Here is a 22,978-nt window from a genome sequence, read left to right as displayed (position 1 = left end):
CTCGCTGCCTCCACTGGCCCAGCTATCCCCGCTGCCGGAGCCTCAGACCTGGCTGCCACCGCCCCGGCACGCGAAGAAGCCCCTCCCCGCCTCAGTGGAGCTGCGGGGACAGTGAGTGCGAGCGGCCGATGGATCTCGGGAGGGGCGAGGGCAGAGGCTGGGGACCTGGCAGGATTAGGGTTAAAAGTGAGGACGGCCCCCTCGCAGGAAGGGGAAATTTAGGTCTGGAGGCACGTGGTTGTCCAAGGATTCTCTTCAAAAGACCTGGGCATGAGGACTTCACCAAGGCTATGCTAGAGGGGTCGGAGATGGGGGTGAAACCTGGAAGGGGCCGGCCTGGCAGATCTGTGTTTTCTTTCTGCACCCCTTACCTTCTGCCACCAGCGAGCACACACAGCCATCCCTTTACTGGACACAGCTTTCCAAGTTTCCTCTCCAGCTCTCCCAGGACCTAAACAGAAAAGACGGAAATGTTTAGCTTTTTCCTTGCACTGTGTCTATTTCTCCCGCACTTGAATCCAGGACTTGGGAGACTGACCTTGTTAATTAGATTTTTCTAACCCTGTTTTCATAACCAGCTTTGCTTTGTACCGTTTCTATTTATCAGAATTTGTGTTATTTTTTTTCACTAGGGATTAAAAATACTAAAAAAATTTGTGTAATGCCAGAAGTCTGCCCTGTTATACTGGTTATTTCCCTGTATAATATGTTTTGATGACACAGACATTTGGAAACTGTAGACCTCCAGACAAATGTGAACACTTCCATAAGCGTTTTAAAGATAATTATACTTCCTGAAGCACAAGAAACTATGCTCTTCATCAATATTGACTTTTTATGTACATGTTAATAGTTCAATCTCCTGTTACAGTCGTGTTTCTTCAGATGTATTTCTGACAGCTTTTTAAAAATTCTTCCTTTTATTTTTGAAATTATATTAAGATGAATTAATACTTCTCATTAACACACTCCAGAAGTAGGTGAAAGGCCTCTCTCTTTTCTATTCCTTTCTTTACTTTTAAACTCTTGTTATGGTTAATCGTCCTTCCTTTTTCTGTTGTGTATTGGTCACGAATAGAACCATATATGGATTGTTTTGAAAAATTGCTTCCCTTAAAAAAATACAAAGAATTTTTGTATCAGTTTACATACCTCTGATGCAGTATTTCATAGTACAGATGTATCAGTTTATGTAACTATTCCTCGACATTGTTTCCCATTTTTCTCTGTTACAAACAATGCAACAATGAACATTCTTATACACTGGAAGGTTCTATAGAATAAATTCCTTGAAGCAGAATTGCTGGGTCAGATGTATGTACATTAAAAGATTTTGATAGAATCTTGCTTTCAAAACATCTATGCTGACATCAACAGGCTGTGGTGAGAAAAAACTTAAAATAGAGAGATTTCTGCTATAGGGCATGTGTGCTCATCAGAGAGACAGAGACAGAAAACGAGAAATCATTCAGGGGGGCAGTAGGGTGTGTGTGCTCATCAGAGAGACAGACCGAAAGCGAGAAGTCATCCCCCAGGTGAATGGCCACACCACAATCCCTTCTCCTTCATTCTCCTCTTGGGATCTTGGGAACACACACGTGCACCCAATGTGAGTTTTAAGCTGCCAGATTCAGGACTCAAACCGCAGTAGACCACATGGGAGTCCAACGATGTAATTAATCATTACACCATGTGCTGTTCCCAACTGTTTATTTCTAAATAATTTAAACAGTACCTTCTGCTTATGTGTTACACATTAGTCCCTGTGTTCAACACTCTTATTCTTTACACCCCTAGTGTTATACAGCTGTTGAAGGGCAAAGTCCAGATTAAAATCCAGGTTCATTTTACTCTAGTGCTTGTGTTCTTTGTGGGGACTCAATCCCAACTCAGTCATGACTGGAAACTTTCTTGGATTGTTTTAGGATTAAATGGAATGTGTATTTGGTGGTTCACCTGTAACTAACATGCCCAGACTAGCGTGTTCTCTGAATTTAACTCATGGTTCCTTAATTCTCTTAGTCACCCCAGTTTACAGCTTCAGCAAACATCAATCTTGTGTGTGTTTTTTTAAATTTTTTTATTCATTGTCATTATTTTTATTGTATTTTGTTTTTTGAAGTTGACCAGAGGAGATAGAGAAGGAAAGTGAGAAAGCAAGCTGCCAGGTCTGGGACTTGAACCGCAGTCAGCCACGTGGGAGTCCAGTTGCCAGAATTTTTATATTCCATTCTCCACAACATTCCTGTTTATATATTTTCCCAGAATGCTTCAGCCAACATTCTGCCTGACTAAATCCTATTTAAATGTCTTTTCTCAGTTGTTTCCCCGTCATTTTTGAACCTCAACCTAAAAGTGGTAACCCTTTCATTTTATTTTTTAAAAAATTTTTAAATAATTATTTTATTTAACTTTGTTCATTTATTTTAATTTAACCAGAGAGGGACAGAGAGAAAGAGAGAGAAAGTGAGAAAGCAAGCTGCCAGGTCCAGGACTCAAACCATAGTCAACCATGAGGGAGTCCAGTTCCCTTAACCACCATGCCATCTGCTGGCCCCTTATTTTTAAAAATTTTTAAAGAATTATTTATTTAATTGTATTATTATTATCCTATTTGACCAGAGACAGAAGAAGAGTGAGAAACAAGCCACCAAGTCCGGGACTTGGACACAGTTGGCCATGTGGAAGTCCAGCACTTTAACCACCACACCACCTGCTGGCCGCTTTCATTTTAATTTCTCTGTAACTTTAAATATCTCCTAGAACTTAATTTTACACATAAATGCCTTACAGTCATATGAATGGCTACCATCTTTTTCTTCTGTACTGGAAGTTCTTTAAAGGCAGAGTCTGTATTTAGCTTTGTATTTCTCATGCATGTGGCATATTGATTTGTCTGTAGTATGTACTTAATGTATTTGAGTAAGAAAGCAAATAAATTACTCAGGAATTTAAAACAAAAACATGTATTAGCATATCACTAACTGTAGTGACAAAAAGACCTGAACATTTTAGTGATTTTTCTTTTTAGAAGGCTTTTGCGATAGGCATGTGCGCTCACCAGAAAGACAGTACAAGGGAAAGATAGAAATGACCCTCCAGGGAGAATGGCTACACCACAATCCCATCTCTTCCATTGTCCTCCTTGAATCTTGGACATGCATACACGCACGCCCAGCATGATTTTCATGCCATGGGGTCCAGGACTCAAACTGTGGTCAGCCATGTGGAAGTCCACAGTAACCACCATGTCACCTGCCGGCCCCCATTTTTGTGATTTAATATTCAGAAGTCTATTAGGTCATGGGACCAGCAGTTAGCCTATTGGCTATGTCACTGGACTCCCACGTAGTCAACTGCAGTTCAAGTCCTGGACCCGGCAGCTTAAACTCACACCTATTTCTGACAGCTTTTTAAAAATTCTTCCTTTTATTTTTGAAATTATATTAAGATGAATTAATACTTCTCATTAACACACTCCAGAAGTAGGTGAAAGGCCTCTCTCTTTTCTATTCCTTTCTTTACTTTTAAACTCTTGTTATGGTTAATCGTCCTTCCTTTTTCTGTTGTGTATTGGTCACGAATAGAACCATATATGGATTGTTTTGAAAAATTGCTTCCCTTAAAAAAATACAAAGAATTTTTGTATCAGTTTACATACCTCTGATGCAGTATTTCATAGTACAGATGTATCAGTTTATGTAACTATTCCTCGACATTGTTTCCCATTTTTCTCTGTTACAAACAATGCAACAATGAACATTCTTATACACTGGAAGGTTCTATAGAATAAATTCCTTGAAGCAGAATTGCTGGGTCAGATGTATGTACATTAAAAGATTTTGATAGAATCTTGCTTTCAAAACATCTATGCTGACATCAACAGGCTGTGGTGAGAAAAAACTTAAAATAGAGAGATTTCTGCTATAGGGCATGTGTGCTCATCAGAGAGACAGAGACAGAAAACGAGAAATCATTCAGGGGGGCAGTAGGGTGTGTGTGCTCATCAGAGAGACAGACCGAAAGCGAGAAGTCATCCCCCAGGTGAATGGCCACACCACAATCCCTTCTCCTTCATTCTCCTCTTGGGATCTTGGGAACACACACGTGCACCCAATGTGAGTTTTAAGCTGCCAGATTCAGGACTCAAACCGCAGTAGACCACATGGGAGTCCAACGATGTAATTAATCATTACACCATGTGCTGTTCCCAACTGTTTATTTCTAAATAATTTAAACAGTACCTTCTGCTTATGTGTTACACATTAGTCCCTGTGTTCAACACTCTTATTCTTTACACCCCTAGTGTTATACAGCTGTTGAAGGGCAAAGTCCAGATTAAAATCCAGGTTCATTTTACTCTAGTGCTTGTGTTCTTTGTGGGGACTCAATCCCAACTCAGTCATGACTGGAAACTTTCTTGGATTGTTTTAGGATTAAATGGAATGTGTATTTGGTGGTTCACCTGTAACTAACATGCCCAGACTAGCGTGTTCTCTGAATTTAACTCATGGTTCCTTAATTCTCTTAGTCACCCCAGTTTACAGCTTCAGCAAACATCAATCTTGTGTGTGTTTTTTTAAATTTTTTTATTCATTGTCATTATTTTTATTGTATTTTGTTTTTTGAAGTTGACCAGAGGAGATAGAGAAGGAAAGTGAGAAAGCAAGCTGCCAGGTCTGGGACTTGAACCGCAGTCAGCCACGTGGGAGTCCAGTTGCCAGAATTTTTATATTCCATTCTCCACAACATTCCTGTTTATATATTTTCCCAGAATGCTTCAGCCAACATTCTGCCTGACTAAATCCTATTTAAATGTCTTTTCTCAGTTGTTTCCCCTCCATTTTTGAACCTCAACCTAAAAGTGGTAACCCTTTCATTTTATTTTTTAAAAAATTTTTAAATAATTATTTTATTTAACTTTGTTCATTTATTTTAATTTAACCAGAGAGGGACAGAGAGAAAGAGAGAGAAAGTGAGAAAGCAAGCTGCCAGGTCCAGGACTCAAACCATAGTCAACCATGAGGGAGTCCAGTTCCCTTAACCACCATGCCATCTGCTGGCCCCTTATTTTTAAAAATTTTTAAAGAATTATTTATTTAATTGTATTATTATTATCCTATTTGACCAGAGACAGAAGAAGAGTGAGAAACAAGCCACCAAGTCCGGGACTTGGACACAGTTGGCCATGTGGAAGTCCAGCACTTTAACCACCACACCACCTGCTGGCCGCTTTCATTTTAATTTCTCTGTAACTTTAAATATCTCCTAGAACTTAATTTTACACATAAATGCCTTACAGTCATATGAATGGCTACCATCTTTTTCTTCTGTACTGGAAGTTCTTTAAAGGCAGAGTCTGTATTTAGCTTTGTATTTCTCATGCATGTGGCATATTGATTTGTCTGTAGTATGTACTTAATGTATTTGAGTAAGAAAGCAAATAAATTACTCAGGAATTTAAAACAAAAACATGTATTAGCATATCACTAACTGTAGTGACAAAAAGACCTGAACATTTTAGTGATTTTTCTTTTTAGAAGGCTTTTGCGATAGGCATGTGCGCTCACCAGAAAGACAGTACAAGGGAAAGATAGAAATGACCCTCCAGGGAGAATGGCTACACCACAATCCCATCTCTTCCATTGTCCTCCTTGAATCTTGGACATGCATACACGCACGCCCAGCATGATTTTCATGCCATGGGGTCCAGGACTCAAACTGTGGTCAGCCATGTGGAAGTCCACAGTAACCACCATGTCACCTGCCGGCCCCCATTTTTGTGATTTAATATTCAGAAGTCTATTAGGTCATGGGACCAGCAGTTAGCCTATTGGCTATGTCACTGGACTCCCACGTAGTCAACTGCAGTTCAAGTCCTGGACCCGGCAGCTTAAACTCACACCGGGTGTGTGTGCATGTGTGCCCAAGATCCCAAGAGGAGAATGGAGGAGAAGATTGTGGCATGGCCATCCCCCCTAGGGGATGATTTCTCACTTTCTGTCTCTCTGTCTCTCTCTTTCTGGCAACCACATTCGCCCTATAGCAAAAACCTCTCCGGAAAAAAAAAAAAAGAGAGAGAGAGAGCTATTAGGTCGTCGGAAAAGTGACACATTTTTGCATAGGAAACAGAAAAACACATCATGACTTTTCCAAAAAAACAAGTTTTTCTTCTCCACTTATAACAGTGCCGAGACAGGTGTTCCTGGTCAGTAGCATCTTTTTTCACTTGATAAGAAGCTCAGGCCCTGCTGGTCTTTAGTGCTCACTCCCCTCTACATCTGATCCTCAGAAGGGCAAGGAGGAGGTATGGAGAAAGACCTGCTTCTTAAAAGCTGCTTGCAGAGTGTGTTCCACAGGACGTTTGCTCACGTTTCCAACCCAGGGAGGCAGCCACTTCCCAGGAGAAACTCTATTTTGGGAGACGAAGCAAGAATTTTTGTGGACATTCAACCATCTCTCCCACAGTTAATTTCTACTTGTCAAAACCTCGGGACTTAGCTTTAACAACACTTCTCTAGAAACAAAACCCTCCTACTTCTCCATTCTGGTCAGGTCAGCAAAGACTTGTACCACAGAATTTGAACATAGTTTTATCATAATGAACTATAATTGTTTATTTACTTTTTTTCTACTAGTAAACTGTATGCTTTTGTGACTTAGTAATTTTTGAATTTCAACTTCTATCACTGTGCCTGGATTTATGAATAGCTAGCTTTCTCAATGAATCCATAACTCATCTGTGTTCACTTGATAATTACTTTGGTCCAAACAAAACTAAGAATAAAGATGATCTTACCATCTTCTGTTTGCTGTTTGGATTATTTCCAACCTCTTTTCTACTATAAGAAATACAAAATTTTATACCTTTGAAGATAAATAGTTATGTGTATCAATAGTTACTCGTTTAGGATGAATTCTTGGAAGTATAATTGCTGGATCAAAAGTAACAGGAGCCAGACAGTGATTAGTAGTGAGATGTGATGCTCTGTGTGGCAGTCCTGGTGCGAAGGTTCTTCATTCGCATCTAGAGATCTCCCTGCATACACCAGGCGTGTTCTTACCATGATCCTGGGTTTGTGTGTCATGGCATCAAGACCCTATTGGTGGTGCTGTCTCTCTCTGTCTCTCTCAGGGAAGAAGTAAACTTTTTTTTAAAGAAGTTTTTGCCATGGGGTGTGTATGCTTGCCAGAGAGACAGAGCTTGTGAGAGAAAGTGACAATCACCTCCCACACAGGGCATGGTCACGCTGCAATCCCTTCTCCATTCTCCTGGAATCATGGGCATGCATGCACACATGGCTAGCATGATTCTGAAGCTACTGGGTACAGGGCTCAAATTGCAGTTGGCCTTGTGAGAGTCCAGCAACATAAACACTATCTGATAGATCCCCTAAATAAACATTTTTAAAAAAAAGTTTTTCGAAGGACCAGCAGATGTCATAATGGTCACGTTGCTGGACTCCCACATAGGTGACCATGGTTCGAATCCCAGACCTGGTGGCTTAAAACTCATACTGGGTGCATGTGCATTTGTGCTCAAATCCCAAGAGGAGAATGGAAGACAAAGGATTGCAGTGCATCCACCCCCCGGAGGGTTATTTCTTGCTTTCTGCCTCTCTGCTGAGTGTACACACCCTATAGCAAAAATCTCTTTTAAAAAAATAAATTAAGTTTTTCTAGGGACCAGCCAGTAGTGTTGTGGTTTAGGCAAATGGATCCCTGATGGCTGGCTGTTTGGTTCAAGCCCAAGACCTGGTAGTTTGAAAAACACACTGGGCTTGTATGCCTAAAATCCTGAGAAGAGAATGGAGGAGAAGGAATTGCATCGTGACCATCTCCTGGGGAGTGCTTTCTTATCCCTACCCCCTCTCTGGTGAGTGCATGTGCCCAATATAGAGCTAGCAAGCAAACAAAAGTTTGGTTTTTCTTTTTGAAAAAGCACATATTAATAGCATTATTGGTGCATGTATTGCTAGATTGTTTTTGGCTTGTTGTATCTACACATGTTCCTATTGAATTTTTTTTTTTTCGGAGGTTTTTGCTATAGGTCATGTGCACTCACCAGAAAGACAGAGAGATGGAGAGACAGAAAGCGAGAAATCAGCCCCCAAAGGGGAATGGTCACACTGCAATCCCTTCTCCTTCATTCTCCTCTCAGGATCTTGGGCATGCACGCACATGTGCCCGGCATGAGTTTAAGCCACCAGGTCCGGGACTTGAACTGCGGTTGACTACATGGGAGTTCAGCAATGTAGTCATTACACTATCTGCTGGTCCCATACTAAAATTTTTCGAGGGTACCTGTCCCCTTGAAACCTTTCTTACACTATTATTCATATTTTAAGAATCCCTGCCATTTTGATTAGCTAAAGTAGTAGCTCGTTATTTTGTTTTTAAGTACTAGTGGAACTTTGTGTTGACCATTTGTATTTTTTCTGTATTTTTTTTAAAATAAATGTAAAAGAAACTAAATTCTTCAGTTCTTTATGTCATTGAAAAGTTATTCTAAGAACTTCTGGCCAACGTGGCGTGCTCAGCTGACATGGAAGGGGCCTTGTTTTGCTTCGGTCTATTTCAAATGCTGAGCAAAATGTAAGGGTGTTTTATGCATATGTGGCTGAGCTAGGGACCACGAGAGGAAATCCCCAGGTTCCTGAAATAAGGGCATGTTCAGAAAGAAAGCCACCGTGAGCCATCTGCTGCAAGCTGGGAGTCACAAAGAAGTACTGTTCCAGTTACTATGACTGCATAACAAATTTCTCCAAAACTTAGTGGTGCAAAACAACCATTTATTGTGCTCATCGATCCTGTGGGTCAGGAGTTCAGGCAGTGCACTGCAAGTGCAGTCTGGCACTGTTTCACATTGTCTGGAGCCTCAGCTGGAAGATGTGAAGACTTGGGACTGGAATCATCTGAAGGTTTATTCATCAACATGTCTGATGGCTGATGCTGGCTGTTGATGAGAACTTACCTGTGGATGTCAGCTGGAACCTTTCTATGTGGCCTTTCCATGTCACCTGACTTCACACCAAGATGACATGTGGCCTTGCCGAAGAGAGAGAAATCATCCCTCCATGGGGCGTGGTCATGCTACAGTCCTTTTGCCTCTATTTCCCTACCCTGGCAGGGTTTGAACACACATACATACTTGACTGGCATGTTTCTCAAGTCCCCAGGACCAGGATTTGAACCACAATAGTCTGTGTCTGTGTACAGCACAAGCCCTTGGTTATTATTAATCTCTTACAGTCCCTGATTTATAAATTAAACCTTATCATAGGTACGTATGGATAGGGAAAAAATACAGTATACGTAGGGTTCTGTATTATCTGTGGTTTCAAGCATCCACAGGAGGTCTTGGAGCAGATCCCCTTCAGATAAAGAGGGGCTACTGGGTCTTGTATGCCACGTTAAGATTTTGGTCTTTACCCCAAGAGTAATGGAAATTGATGGAAGGGTTCTGAGCAGCTGAATGACTTTGTTAGAAGACTGCTGGACACCGGGCACTCTCAGGGAATAGGGCAGGAAACATCCTTTGATAAGGAAACAGGAGGTTAGTTTCTCTGTGGAGAGTGGATTAATTGGAAACACAAGGCGTAAGTGGCAGGTGGGCTCCAGTGATTTCCACACACTGATTCAGGAGTGCTAGAGAATTTTCCTGTAAGAATTTTTTGTCATATGTGAACATCTTAAAGTTATTAGATTTAATCTCTGTATTCATTAGAACCACATGTAATATATATCTCTCATAAGCTCACCACCTAAGATAATTGCTGAGAAGACAAGATTACAATGTTAAGCTTAAATTTTGAAGCATAGTGGATAGGGTCCAGAGAAAAAAATTATCCTCTCAGCATTCCAGGGTATCTCTCGGGTTTCACAGTAGACAGGGTGTCCAGTGATAAGGAGCCAAGGGGAAGAGAGACTCCCTAACCTGCTTAAAGGGTTCAACAACGAGAATAAAAATGCCAGTATTGGACCAGCAGGTGGTGCTTGATCCAACATGGCCAGCTGGCCAGATGTTTGGTTCAAGTCCCAGACCTGGCAGCTTGAAAAGCATGCTGGTGCATGTGCAAGCATGTCCAAAATCCTGAGAGGAAAATGGATTACAGCATGATCGTAACCCCCTGGGGAGAGATTTCTCACTTTCCCTCTCATTTTCTGCCTCTCTCAAAGGAAGTACTTGCACTCTGTTGCAAATATCTTTTTTTTTTTTAAATGGGGGGAGGGGGTCTATCAGGTAGCTTGGTGGTTAAGGCACTGCATCACACATGGCCAATTGACTCTGCAGTTCAAGTCCTGGATGCGACAGCTTGAAACAAACACACTCAATACAAGTGAGCAAGCTACCTCAGGACAGGAGAATGTCATGGACTGCTTTCATCTCAGAATCCCGTAAGGAACCATCCATCGGTTGAAAAGTCCAGGAGGCTATTTGTCAGCTCTGTAGTCATATTAACTGGACAAGAGCTGACTGAAAGCTTCTGGCTCTTCTGTTTCCCCCTTTTCCTCTTTCCTTTCTGCTCTCCAGGTACAAACGGTACAATGAAGATAAAAGAATAATTTTTTTGGGAACCAGCAGTTAGCGTAATGGCTATGTTGCTGGACTCCCATGTAGTTGACCCTGGTTCGCGTCCCGGACCTGGTGGCTTAAAACTCACGCTGGATGCGTGTGCGTGCGTGCCCAAGATCCCGAGAGGAGAATGGAGAAGAAGGGATTGTGGCATGACCATCCACCCTGGGGGGTGATTTCTCGCTTTCTGTCTCTATGTCTCTCCCTGTCTGTCTGTCTGGCGAGCGCACATGCCCTATAGCAAAAAACCTCTCAAAAAAAAATAATTTTTTAAAAAGTTTTGACACTTTTGTTAGGGTTTTTAAATTCAAATTTTAGATTGTGGGAATGTGAGTGGATATAAGGAGACAGTTAAAAACTTACTCCCTAGGCCCAGCCTCCACGGCACAGCCCATAGGTCCTGAACTGCAGTGCTGGAAGTCACGTGGTCAACTACCAGTTTTGGATCCCCAGCTGGTTGACTTCCAATGCACCAGTAAGCATGCACGCTCAAGATCCTGATGAGCTACAGTGATGAGGAAGGAGGGATCATGGTGCGACAAGAGCCAATCGAAGGTGCTTCTCTTTCAGCTTCTCATGAGTATGCATGTGCTTTCTATCATTAAATTAAACTAAACTAAAAAAGAGAGAGAGGGAGAGAGAATGCACATGGAGGGGAGGGGAGTGTACAGATTAAGAGATACTTAGGTAAAACGAACAAGACCTGCTGAATGACTTATTAAGAGGTAAGAGAGATATCAATGTTGCCTTCCACTCTTCCCCCTTGTGTAACTGGAGGACGGTGACACCAGGCACTCCCAGGGAATAGTGCAGGAAACATACCTTGATAGGGAAACAGGAGGTTAGTTTTGGGCACACTGAATTTGAGATGCACTTGAGATATTTAGATAAAGGTATCTAATTAGCAGTTATTTATATATGCCCATTACTCAGAACACAGGACTAAAGATACAGATTTAGAATTTTTAGCTGTATTTAACTGCTTGTCTTCCTTGAACAGAGTGATCCTTTTAATGCTTCTGTGTCATCACCCAACAATTGTACTCTAGCGAGAGGGCAGACACAGTCCTCTTGACCCGAACTTAGCTCAAGACTTAGCTTAAGGGTCATCTCCTAAAGCCTTTCCTGAGAATTAGCAGTTCCCTTCTTTGTGTTCCACAGTGTCCTTTATGCACCTTTTTAATTGAGGTGTACTTTTCACCCACTTCTGATATGTTTCTCTCTATTCAAAGCCTTCTGATGGATTTTTGATACACTTAGAATAAAACTCTTGGGGCCAGCAGGTCAGTTGTGGTGGTTAGGGCACTAGACTCCCATATGGTCCACTGTAGTTCAAGTCCCAGACCTGGCAGCTTGCTTTCTCACTTTACCTCTTTCTGGTCAAATTTGAAAAATAAAATAAAATAAATAAAATAATTATTTTTTAAAAATCCTGTTTGTTATGGCTTATAAAGTCCTAAAATATCAGATATGTGCTGTCTTTTCTTTTTATTTTTTGGAGAGGTTTTTGCTATAGGTCACGTGTGCTCACCACATAGAGAGAGACAGAAAGTAAGAAATCACCCCCTGGGAGGTGGCCATACCACAATCCCTTCTCTTCCATTCTCCTCTCGGGATCTTGGGCACACATGCACATGCACCCAGCGTGAGTTTAAGTCACCAGGTCTGGGACTTGAACCATGGTCAACTATATGGGAGTCCAGTGACACAGTCATTATGCCAACTGCTGGTCCCAATGCTATCTTGTCTTTTTAAGTCTCTGTGCCACCATGTTTTTTGTTTTTAGATTTTTTTGTTTCTGCCATAGGGTACATGTGCTTGTGTGTGTGTGTGTTAAAGAGAGAGAGAGACAAAGAGAGAGAGAGAGGGAAAATGAGAAATCACTCCTCAGGATGAAGGCCACATGGCAATCCCCTCTCCCCCATTCTCCTCTTGGGATCTTGGGCACATACGCTCATGCTGCCTGGCTTGTCTTTCAAGCTGCCAGGTCCTAGACTCGAACTGTGAAGCTGGCCATGTTGGTATCAAGCACTTTAACCACCATACCATTTGCTAGCCTGCCACCATGTTGTTGGGTTTTTTTGTTTTGTTTTGTTTTGTTTTAATAACATGGTTTACATTGTTTCAGTCACATGTACATCCATTGTGAGAGTTAGACTGCTGATGCTAACAACTTAAAACTATGATCTTTGTTAGCTTAAAAGAAAATTCAGTTTTATACAAAGAAATTAGAAAATTTCAGGACCCTTGGTCAGAAGATTTTGATGCTTTTTGTACTACTTTAGTGGAGACAAATGTTCAAGTAAGGTGAAGAAATAAGAGATTCCTTTACCCACTGAAGATATGATATAAAATATGGGTGAACTAGGCAGTCTGTAAAAACTAGTTACCATCAAGATGTTACCAATACATAAGGACTCCTTAAGACAGGTGCTGACATTTTAAAAGCCTTAGGCAGGTTACAAAAACAGAGTAGCAGTTATGAATACAAGCATAATTTGTTTTTGCCTTCTACACATAATCATTTTTGAAATTCTAACAATGAGTTCTAGCTGTGGGTCTTTCCTGGTGGGGAGCTGCAGGCACACGGGATGATTACTGATTTACCTTCTCAAAGTACTCTTTGGAAGCAGTCGGACTTGGCGTGGTCGTAGAATCTGGTGTCCAGTTTGCTGGGCAGACTTCTCCATGGCCTTCCAAGGAATGCCTTCATCAAGCAGAGGGTCCCTCCCACGCTTTGGCTCACTGGAAGAGAGCGCACTCATTGACACTCAGGTACTTGATGACTCCATTGGGGTCAATTATGGATAGACCTCTTAGTGCAAGACCAGGACTTACTTTCTTTCTTTCTTTTCTTTTCCTTTTTTTTTTTTTTAGAGGTTTTTGCTATAGGGCGTGTGTGCTCACCTGACAGACAGAGAGAGACATAGAGACAGAAAGCGAGAAATCACCCCCCAGGTGGGATGGCCACGCTGCAATCCCTTCTCCTCCATTCTCCTCTCAGGATCTTGGGCACGCACACACACGCGCAGGCATGAGTTTTAAGCCACTGGGTCAGGGACATGAACCATGGTCGACTACATGGGAGTCCAGCGACATAGCCATTATGCTAACTGCTGGTCCCTTTTTTCCTTTTTTTTTTTCTTTCTTTCTTTTCTTTTTTTTTTTTTTAGAGGAACACCAGTACTTTCTAATAGCACACCGTTGTCTTGCAAACTCTGTTTAGTTAAATCCTAGTGAGTGCAATGTTCATGTGGCCCAAACTGCCATTCTTCCTTGGTGTATTTATCCAGGCATCCAGGCAGGTTGGCTACAGTGTGAGTTCCCTGACACTGCCACAACTTCACAGTTCACAGCATGAAATTCAGTCACTTTGTGATTAAAAGTAATACTTTTTGTAGGATACACAAAGGTGAAATCCAAAGGACAGAAGGAAAGCATCAAATATTTCTCCTTAAAGTCACCAAGGCTTAGGTTTTTGAACTCTCCATTGACAACAGTAGTGCCCTTAAAATAGGGCTCATTGTGGGTCACAGTAGGAGCCTGGTACAGGAACTGGAGCTAAAGGTGAATTTTGCTTGTACGGAACCAGACCACAGCAGGTTTGTCAAGAATGTTCTTCTAGAAGCAGCAGGCCTAAGGACTGCAGAGGCAGAAATGTCCCAAGGAATGGCATTCACAGCTGTCTTTCTAACTTTATCTTATTCTCCTCTCCCTCTTGCAAGTCACTTATGTAATTTTAAAATTTCTAGAAGCCATATTCAAAAGGTAAAAAAAGATAAGATTAAGTAATCTATTATACTTAATTCAGTATATCCAAAGTAGTATCATTTTTACATAAAACAAACATTTTTCATAAATTATCTTCTTCCCACATGAAAACTATGAAGTCTGGTGTTTTTTTTTTTGTTTTTTTTTTTTTTTTTTTGTTAGGATTTTTTGTTTTAGGGCATTTGTTCTTGAGATTTTTGCTATAGGGCATGTGTACTTGCCAAAGAGACAGAGAAAGAGAGACAAAGTCAGAAATCACCCCCCAGGGGGGTGGCCATGCCACAATTCCTTCTCCATCTTCCTCTCGGGATTTTGGGCACCCATGCACATGTGACCAGGGTGAATTTTAAGCTGTGTACATGGGTTATATGCAAACACTATGTCATTTTATAGAAGGGATTTGAGCATTGAAGGATTTTGGTGTCTGCAGTTATATCCCCTATGGATATAACTGTATTCATTAATTCAGCGCTCACAGTGACTTTATAGAACATCACTATCGCCAATATTAAGAACTGAAATAACTTTCATTGTGCTTTATCTTAAACAACTTGGTTCATTTATTTGTCTACCTACTGTCTGATTTCTCCCAACAAACCTTCCGGAAAACAGAGACCTTACCTGGTTTGTTTACTATTATTACATCCTTAGTACCTGACATGATTGACCTTCAATACGTTTTTACTAAATGACTGAATAAATGTACAGATGAATAATGAATAAGTAAACATTTAACATTTCCTTCTAGTTATGATGTAGGCGATAAAAAGAAAATCCTAATTTAAAAATATTTGTAATATGTATTTTTAAATGTTTGAATATACCCATATTGTTTGGGTTGCCTTGAAAATACAGTAATTATCTTACCAGCTATTAGTTTTAAATAGAGTATCTCACACTTAATTCCTTTACTGTTAATTTGAGAAGGCGTCTGTTTTGCATGAGTTTTGTATTGCCTGTCCTAGAACATATGTACTTTGTTCTTTTTTATGATTGTTCCTATGTGTGTGTGTTTTAATGGTCCTTTTACTAGAAAATAGCTTTAATTTTTGTCTTTCCACTAGAATGAAGTAGAGACCATGTTTATAGGAAACATCAGATCAAAAACATTGTTTGGTTTTTTTTAAATATTTTAGCACATTCCTTAAATTATACATTCTTGCAAGTCTTGGCTATTTGGGGGGCCTCAAGGGCTTGTGCATTCGCCAGAGAGAAAGAGAGAAGGAAAGTAAGAAAGAACCCACCGGGGGAATGTCCAAACCACAATCCCTTCTCCTCTATTCATCTCTTGGGATTTGGAGCACACACATACATGAACCCAGCAGGTTTTTCTTTTCTTTTTTTAAGAGAGATTTTTTTTTTTTTCGAGAGATTTCCACGACAGGGTGTGTGCGCTCGCCAGAAAGACAGACAGAAAGCGAGAAATCACCCCCCAAGGTTGATGGCTATGCTGCAGTTCCTTCTCCTCCATTTTCCTATCAAGATCTTGGGCACACACTCACACATGCACGGCGTGAGTTTAAGCCACAGAGTCTGGGACTCGAACCGCGGTCGACCACATGGGAGTCCAGCGACATAGCCATTACACTAACTGCTGGTCCCAAAAGATTTTTGTTATAAGGCATGTATGCTCACTAGAGACACAGAAAGACAGAGACAAAGTGATTAATCCCCCCCACACCCCCAAACGGGGATGGACATGCCACAATCCCTTCTCCTCAGGATTTTGGGAATGCATGCATATGTGCTTGGCATGAGTTTCAAGTTTCCAAGTCCAAGACTCAAACTGCAGTTGACCATGTGGGAGTCCAGTGCCACAGCCACTAGGCCACCTGCTGGCCCTGCTGCTGGCCCCCACTAGGCCACCCAGTCTGGACTAGCCACATAGGATCCTGTCTTTAACTACCACACCACCAAGTGACCCACTGGGATTTTTCCCCTCTGGTTATAGGTGGTGTTGTTATTTTTATTTTTAAAGCAAACATCATAGCCTTTCTCTTTTTTTTTTTTTTTTTTTTAAAGAAAGAACTTTATGTTCTTTTGTCTGTTAAATGTTTCTCTCCTTTTTCCCTCTCACCAATTCTCCACTCCCTTCCCTTACAGTCTCTGGTATCCACTCTTACTCTCTCTACTGTCACATCTTTGGTCTTTCAATTTCTGCCAAAGAGTGCAGACACTGGCTTAAAATTTTTTTATTACAGAAAATTTCAAATATTAACAAAGTTGGAAAGATAATAGTATACTGAATGTTCATACACTTATCATGTGATCTTAAAAAATAAAGTCTATTTCTTGGAATAAGTCTCTTGACATGGTAGGATAAAATGACCCAGGAAGGCTGTTCTTGGTGCAGCTCTGGTCTAAAAAGTTCAGAAATTCAAGTGTCCCCCTGGAGGGTGGGAAGCGTTTCTTGCTAGTCCCGAATTGCTTCTTCTGTCCTTGAAGTGGAGGCTTCCAAGAGGGAGGAGAGGCTGCCTTAAAGCTGAAAAGGTGCCTGGTATCTTCACCTTAGAAATAAAAGAAAAAAATAGTTCTTAGAGTGGAGTCTAGATTGAGATTTCAAGAGTCTTACGATTTGGGGAATTATCATTTTCTTCGTATTTTAGTTTTGTTGTCAGGTTGTATTATTGTTATTGCCCTTATGGTTGTCTTGTTTGTTTTCTCATGTCTTTAGCAACAAATCAATGAAATCAAAAGAACTTGACTTAAAGGATATCTAAGAAAGAACGAGCCACTCTTCTTTGTTAGTTGGAAGGAGGACCAAATTTAAGGGTAGAGAGGGTGGTGGTGGCATCGGAGGATAAGCCTCTAAGCCTTGCTGCAGGAAAGGAAGTGTGGGCCAGGACAGAGGATGTGGCAGATGAGTTTGAAGAGCCCAAGCAGGCCTTTGGCACTACACTGAGTTCTCCCCTTCTCTTTGTTGTTCTGACTGCATTTCCTCATGCATTGCACCCCACTCTGTAACCTTTACTGTGTGATTGCCACTATCATCTTTAACTCCCAACACTACCATTTCAGGAAGACCCAAGATCTGATTGCCAAATCCAAAGATGTCCTCCTGTTTTACTTTTAGCTCATTTCCTCATGTTACACTCAATAACCTCCCCAGGATTTGACACAGCCGGCTCCTCAGGAGTAGCCTTCCTTGGAAATGGCTGGCCTCCCAGCACCTCCTGTCTCTGAGGCTGCCTCCATGTCTCTCCCTCCTCCCTCTGTCCCCTTTTCCCTCTTCCTCTTCTTCTTCTCTTCCCTTTGCCTTCACTCTCTTCCCTCCTCAGACATTCTGGTTCATGTTCTTGTTTATCCCCCTGCCTCTGCCCATTGCTCATGTGTAACACACGTGCATGCACCCCAGCCATCAGAGCCACACTCATGGCACACTCAGGTGACAACCATGTGGCCTCTCACCTTGGAGTCTTACATACCTCTTCTCACTAGGGATCATCTCTGCCTTTTCTTCCACACCGTTGCTTTGTTCATTTTCTCCAGAAAGCTTTCTCTGATGCCCTGCACTGGGATAGGATTCCCTCCTGTGTGCTCTCATAGCACCTTGAGTTCTTTCCCCAACACAGCACTTAGTGAAGCTGCATGATCTGTTTCACGGTCTGTGCTTTTTTCACTGAATTTTAAGTTCCCGAAGGGCAAGAACTGTTTTGTTTAGCGTATTTCTCCAGTACCTTGAGCAATACCTAAGCAATACAGTAGCCCCAGGAAACAAGGTATTTTGTAGGAATGAACGAGCATAGTGAAAGTGGCTATCTCTGGATAGCCAGATTGGAGAAAATGGAAATGGCATGCCCAGCGAGGAGCCTGGAAAAAGTATTCAACAAATTGTAACCATAGTCATTGTTCGCCATTGCTCTGGACTACTAAGAGTAGGAGGTTTGTTTTGCTCATGGTTGTACCCTCTTTGGAGTTTAGTAATTCACTGCACATAATAGATACTTAATATATATTATTGAATTGAATATATGCTTAATATATTAAATAAGCAGGATGTATAAGAGATTATTCTTTTTGTACCCTTGTTTAGAATAAAAGTAATGGCTATCTTTAAGACATGTTTGTTTTCCATGGAGCATAGAATTTGTCTTCTTTTCAGGCACAAATATATTTTATAATGGTAATTTTCAAGAGACCCCTATGTATTCTTTTTTTGTTGTTGTTGTTGAGAGGTTTTTGCCATAGGGCGCATGCGCTCACCAGAGAGACACAGAGAGACAAAGAGACAGAAAGCGAGAAATCACCCCCCATGGGAGATGGACACGCCACAATCCCTTCTCCTCCATTCTCCTCTCGGGATCTTGGGCACCCATGCACACATGCCCGGAGTAAATTTAAGCCACCAGGCCTGGGACTTGAACTGTGGTGGCCTACATGAGAATCCAGCGACACAGCCATTACTCCGACTACTGGTGCCAAGACCCCTATGTATTCTCTTGGCTTGTAGACAATTTGATGTTGGGCTTTACATTTTTTTTTTTTTTTTTGTATTGCCAGATATCTATAACCTGGCAATGTGAAGATTTATTTAAAAAAATTTTAAATTTTAAGCTTAAAAGAAAACATTCTATCTACATATTTTTCCTTTATTCTTAAAGACCTCTTGCCTAAAATCCCAAGCATATGTATTTATATGTTATAAGTAAACTTTTCATTTTAATCTTTGTTAGTGTTTAATCTGTGTGATGAAAAACAAATTAGAAAAATATACTTATTTCAGGGAATCAGCAGTTAGCGTAATGGCTATGTCGCTGGACTCCCACGTAGTCGACCACGGTTCACGTCCCGGATCCGGTGGCTTAAAACTCACACCGGGCACGTGTGCGTGCGTGCCCAGGATCCCGAGAGGAGAAAGGAGGAGAAGGGATTGTGGCGTGACCATCCCCCCTGGGGGGTGATTTCTTGCTTTCTGTCTCTATGTCTCTCTCTGTCTGTCTGGCGAACGCATGCGCCCTATAGCGAAAATCTCCCCCCCCCCCCCAAAAAAAAATATATATATATACTTACTTCTGAAATACCTTGTTTTCTTTGTATTTTGTGTCCCGTTTCTGGAACAGCCTCTCACTTTCATCAGGATTCTTGAAAGAAGAAAAAATGTCAGTGCTAACTCCTGGAATCCAATTTGAGACTTCAAAAGTCACCAGAAGTTCTCTTGACAGTTGTTTTCTGTTTGAAAGTAGTTGGAGGAAAGCAGTTCTAGAAACCCAAAAGATGAGAAAAGGTAACTTTATTTTTATTTAATACAGCAACAGTGCATTGAATTTACATGTATTTTTTTAAGCAGTCAAGGGACATTTCATAATTTCTGTCATATTTATATAACGGTAATATCTTAAGTTTATGGAAAAGGAAAATGAAAGCAAATTAATTCATACAATTTTGTGACATGATAGAAACAAACTTTAAAGAACCATTTTTCTTACTATTAAGTGCAGTACTGTCATTGGATGAAGGTCCTTTACATAGTGTTTCTTTTTAAATACTTCAAGTTGATATTTATATTTTAGAATACTCTAATCTTTAACAATTTCTTTGTTCATTAATAATTTCAAACAAAACATTATTTTCGAGTGAGTTATGTGCAGAATACCTTATATCCAGTGTTTACCCAATAAAGACTAGGTTTAGAATTTTTTACATGTATACATCAGTAGCTTTCCCTTCTTACTTTCAAGTTATAATTGTATTTTTTAAAGAATTATTTTGTTTAACTTTATTTATTTATTTATTTATTTATTTGTTTATTTTAATTTGACCAGAAAGGGACAGAGTGAGAGAGAGAGAGAGAGAGAGAGAGAGAGAGAGAGAGAGGGAAAGCGAGAAAGTAAGCCGCTAGGTTCAGGATTCGAACCACTGTTGGCCATGTGAGAGTTCAGCGTCCTTAGCCACCATGCCACCTGCTGACCCCATGTATTTCTTATTTATTTGGAATTTTACCTTCAGCTTTACTACTAAGGATATAATTATTGAAAATAGCAAAATTCAAATTATTCAACTATTTCATCCCTCCTGGTCTTGAGTATGTTGCCATATATTTCTTTCTACTTTCTCATCAAGTTCCTGTATTCAGAAGACACTAGTTTATCCACCTTCCTACCCACAAAATCTAGTTGTTGAAAACAAAATCTATGTTTTTGATCAAAAGAAATGATCGTTTCCCAAAAGAGGAAAAATTAAAGGTTGCATATAAGCATGCGAACATTTAATATAATTCTAGTCCCACTAAATATTGTATTTGTGATTTATACAAACAATTTTCAGGCCAGTCAGATGGTGTGGTGGTTAAAACACCTAGATCCTCAGGGACTAGCAGATGGCATAGTGGTTACATTGCTGGACTCCCACATGGTCAGCTGTGGTTCAAGTCCTAAACCTGGTGGCTTGGAAATCACACTGGGCGTGTGCGCCCAAGAACCCAGGAGGAGAATGGAGAAGGGATTGTGGTGTGGCCATCCCCACTGGGGGATGAATTCTCATATTCCTTTTTACTGATTCTGTCTGGGAAGTGCATGTACCCTATGGGAGAAACCTTTAAAAAACCCTAATAAACAAACAAACAAAAAATCTGGATCCCACATGGCCAATTGCATGGTTTGAACTCCAGTCCTGGCAGACTGAAAGACACACTGTGGCTGTGTATGTGCATTGTGTCCAAAATCCCAGGAGGAGAATGAAGGACAAGGGACTGTGGCATGGTCATCCCCCTGGGGAGTGCTTTCCCATTTCCTCTCTTTCTCTGTCTGTCTCTCCAGCAAGTGTGTGTGCTCTACGGCAAATTAAAAAACAAAAACAAACAAAACCCCCCACAATTTACACCTTTGGATGGTTTACTTAAAGGCAGGAAAGTGGTAAGATTCAAAGTAGTAGACGACATACAGAAGACTCTAGAGAGATTTTTATTTCAATGTGAATGTATCAATATTCTGAGAATTCTAATTAAAATAAGGCAAGGATAGTGATGACTAGAAGATCTATGAAGCTATCTTTTTTTTTTCTTATTCTAATTTTTTAAAAATTTAATTTGCTATAGGGTGTATGCACTTGCTAGAGAAAGAAAGGGAGAGAGACAGTGAGAAAACACCCCCACCCTGAGGGAATAGCCATGCCACAATCTCCTCTCCATTCTCCTCTTCAGATTTTGGGCACATATGCACACATGCCTAGAGTGTCTCTCAGGCTGCTGTGTCTGAGATTCAAACCATAGAGTTGGCCATGTGGGATCTAGCTGTCTTAACTACCATGTCACTAGCTGTCCCTCCTTATCCTAATTTTTAATCAATTCCTTAATCTACTCCTTCCTACAGTCCCTATGGTAGAAATGGAAAGACATTCTCCTGGAGAAGACACTAGCTAAATTACAGTTGTTTAATTTTCTTTACTTAATGACTGACTCAGTATATCTTGTTATGCACTTTATTATGTCATAAAAGCAGTAGTGTACATTTAATGAAAATAATTATGATAATATATTTAAATTAGAATACACCACAGCATTTGGTCTAGAAGAGCTCAAAGAATGTGTCAAAATGCCATACTTACCAGGATTGCAAAGTTGCCAAAAAAGCTTAAGTTCATCTCCACTAGACATCCATAAAAGACTGCTGCATGCTGACTCCGAGATGCCATCAATCAGGTAGACCACTGCAATCCAACCCTCACTTATAGTAATACTGCTGAATGTGGTTTTCTGGCTAGTAAATCTAATTCTTTCCTGCTTACTGATTTTTTTTTTTATAAGAGAATCTAAGTTAGCCATTTTATTCAGCTTCACAAGCAGATACTTTTCTGTTTTGTTAAAAGAATTATTAATGTAATTTAATTTATTATTATTATTGTTAATTTGAGAGACAGAAAAAGTGAGGAAAGCAAGAAAGCAAGCTGCCAGTCTGGGGCTCAAACCACAGTCAGCCATGTGGGATCCCAGTGCCTTAAGCACACCACCACCTGCTGGCCCTCTCTGCTTTCAACTGACATTACCAGAAAGAATTTAAAGACTTCCTTTAAAAAAAAAATACCATAAAAACATAAAAAGCTAGACTACTCTTTCTAGAATATGATGATAATAAAAGCAGGCAGAATTAGAGGTGGTGGAATTGGGATAGACCCCCTCAACAGGGTCTTCACATTATGATCCACTCCCAGCCTTAGCCAAGCCTGACAGGTAAGCATGTGTACTCAGCAGTAACTGTAGTTCAGAAAGGATGGAAGCAGAGATAAAGAAAGAAGAAGGGACCATTTGAAACATGGATATCACACCTTAAAGACAGTAGGTTTGCATCCTTAGCAAGATGCTTGCGTCCCTGACACTTAACCCTCGCTTGTCATTTTTTTCCAGGGCCACAGTGTCCTTTGTGGAGGGTGGGGGGTAAGAGTGTATGGGGCTGCTGTGGCAATGGGCTTTGATTCCGTACAGACCAGTCTTGTTACCCTTTCTTCGATGTATATGAGCATCTTCAACTGGAAGCCTGGAAAGCATCCCCAGGTTAGCCCGCACTTTTGAGTCTTCTTTTTGTTTCCTATTGTTTCCACTGTATTTTAGTAGTTTTTGTTTTAATTGCAAGAGGCTGCATGTGCTCACCAGAAAGATAGGGAGAAAGAAAGCAACTCCCTCAATGGTATGTGGTCCCA

At 40.7% G+C, this 22,978-nt stretch overlaps 1 protein-coding gene and 1 pseudogene across 2 annotated transcripts in view; one reads left to right on the top strand and one right to left on the bottom strand.

The window, feature by feature from the left end:
* Positions 1–6: 6 nt before the first annotated feature.
* The window catches only part of CUNH8orf89 (chromosome unknown C8orf89 homolog), a 41,162-nt gene continuing 18,190 nt past the window's right edge, over positions 7–22,978 (top strand). For both annotated transcript variants that reach the window (XM_006139801.3, XM_014589654.2), the window contains exons 1-3: positions 7–111; positions 19,408–19,571; positions 21,830–21,983. In XM_006139801.3, the coding sequence (XP_006139863.1) occupies positions 19,445–19,571; positions 21,830–21,983 (281 nt within the window). In that variant the 5' untranslated portion in view covers positions 7–111; positions 19,408–19,444. The remainder of the gene's footprint in view (positions 112–19,407; positions 19,572–21,829; positions 21,984–22,978) is intronic.
* Positions 13,172–17,891, bottom strand: LOC102470467 (thioredoxin-dependent peroxide reductase, mitochondrial pseudogene; annotated as a pseudogene).

Source organism: Tupaia chinensis, unplaced genomic scaffold, assembly GCF_000334495.1.
Source record: "Tupaia chinensis unplaced genomic scaffold, TupChi_1.0 Scaffold000002_1, whole genome shotgun sequence".
NCBI classification, from domain to species: Eukaryota; Metazoa; Chordata; class Mammalia; order Scandentia; family Tupaiidae; genus Tupaia; species Tupaia belangeri.
The sequence above is the reverse complement of the archived record's forward strand: the minus strand, read 5'-3'. Positions and strand labels throughout refer to the sequence as shown.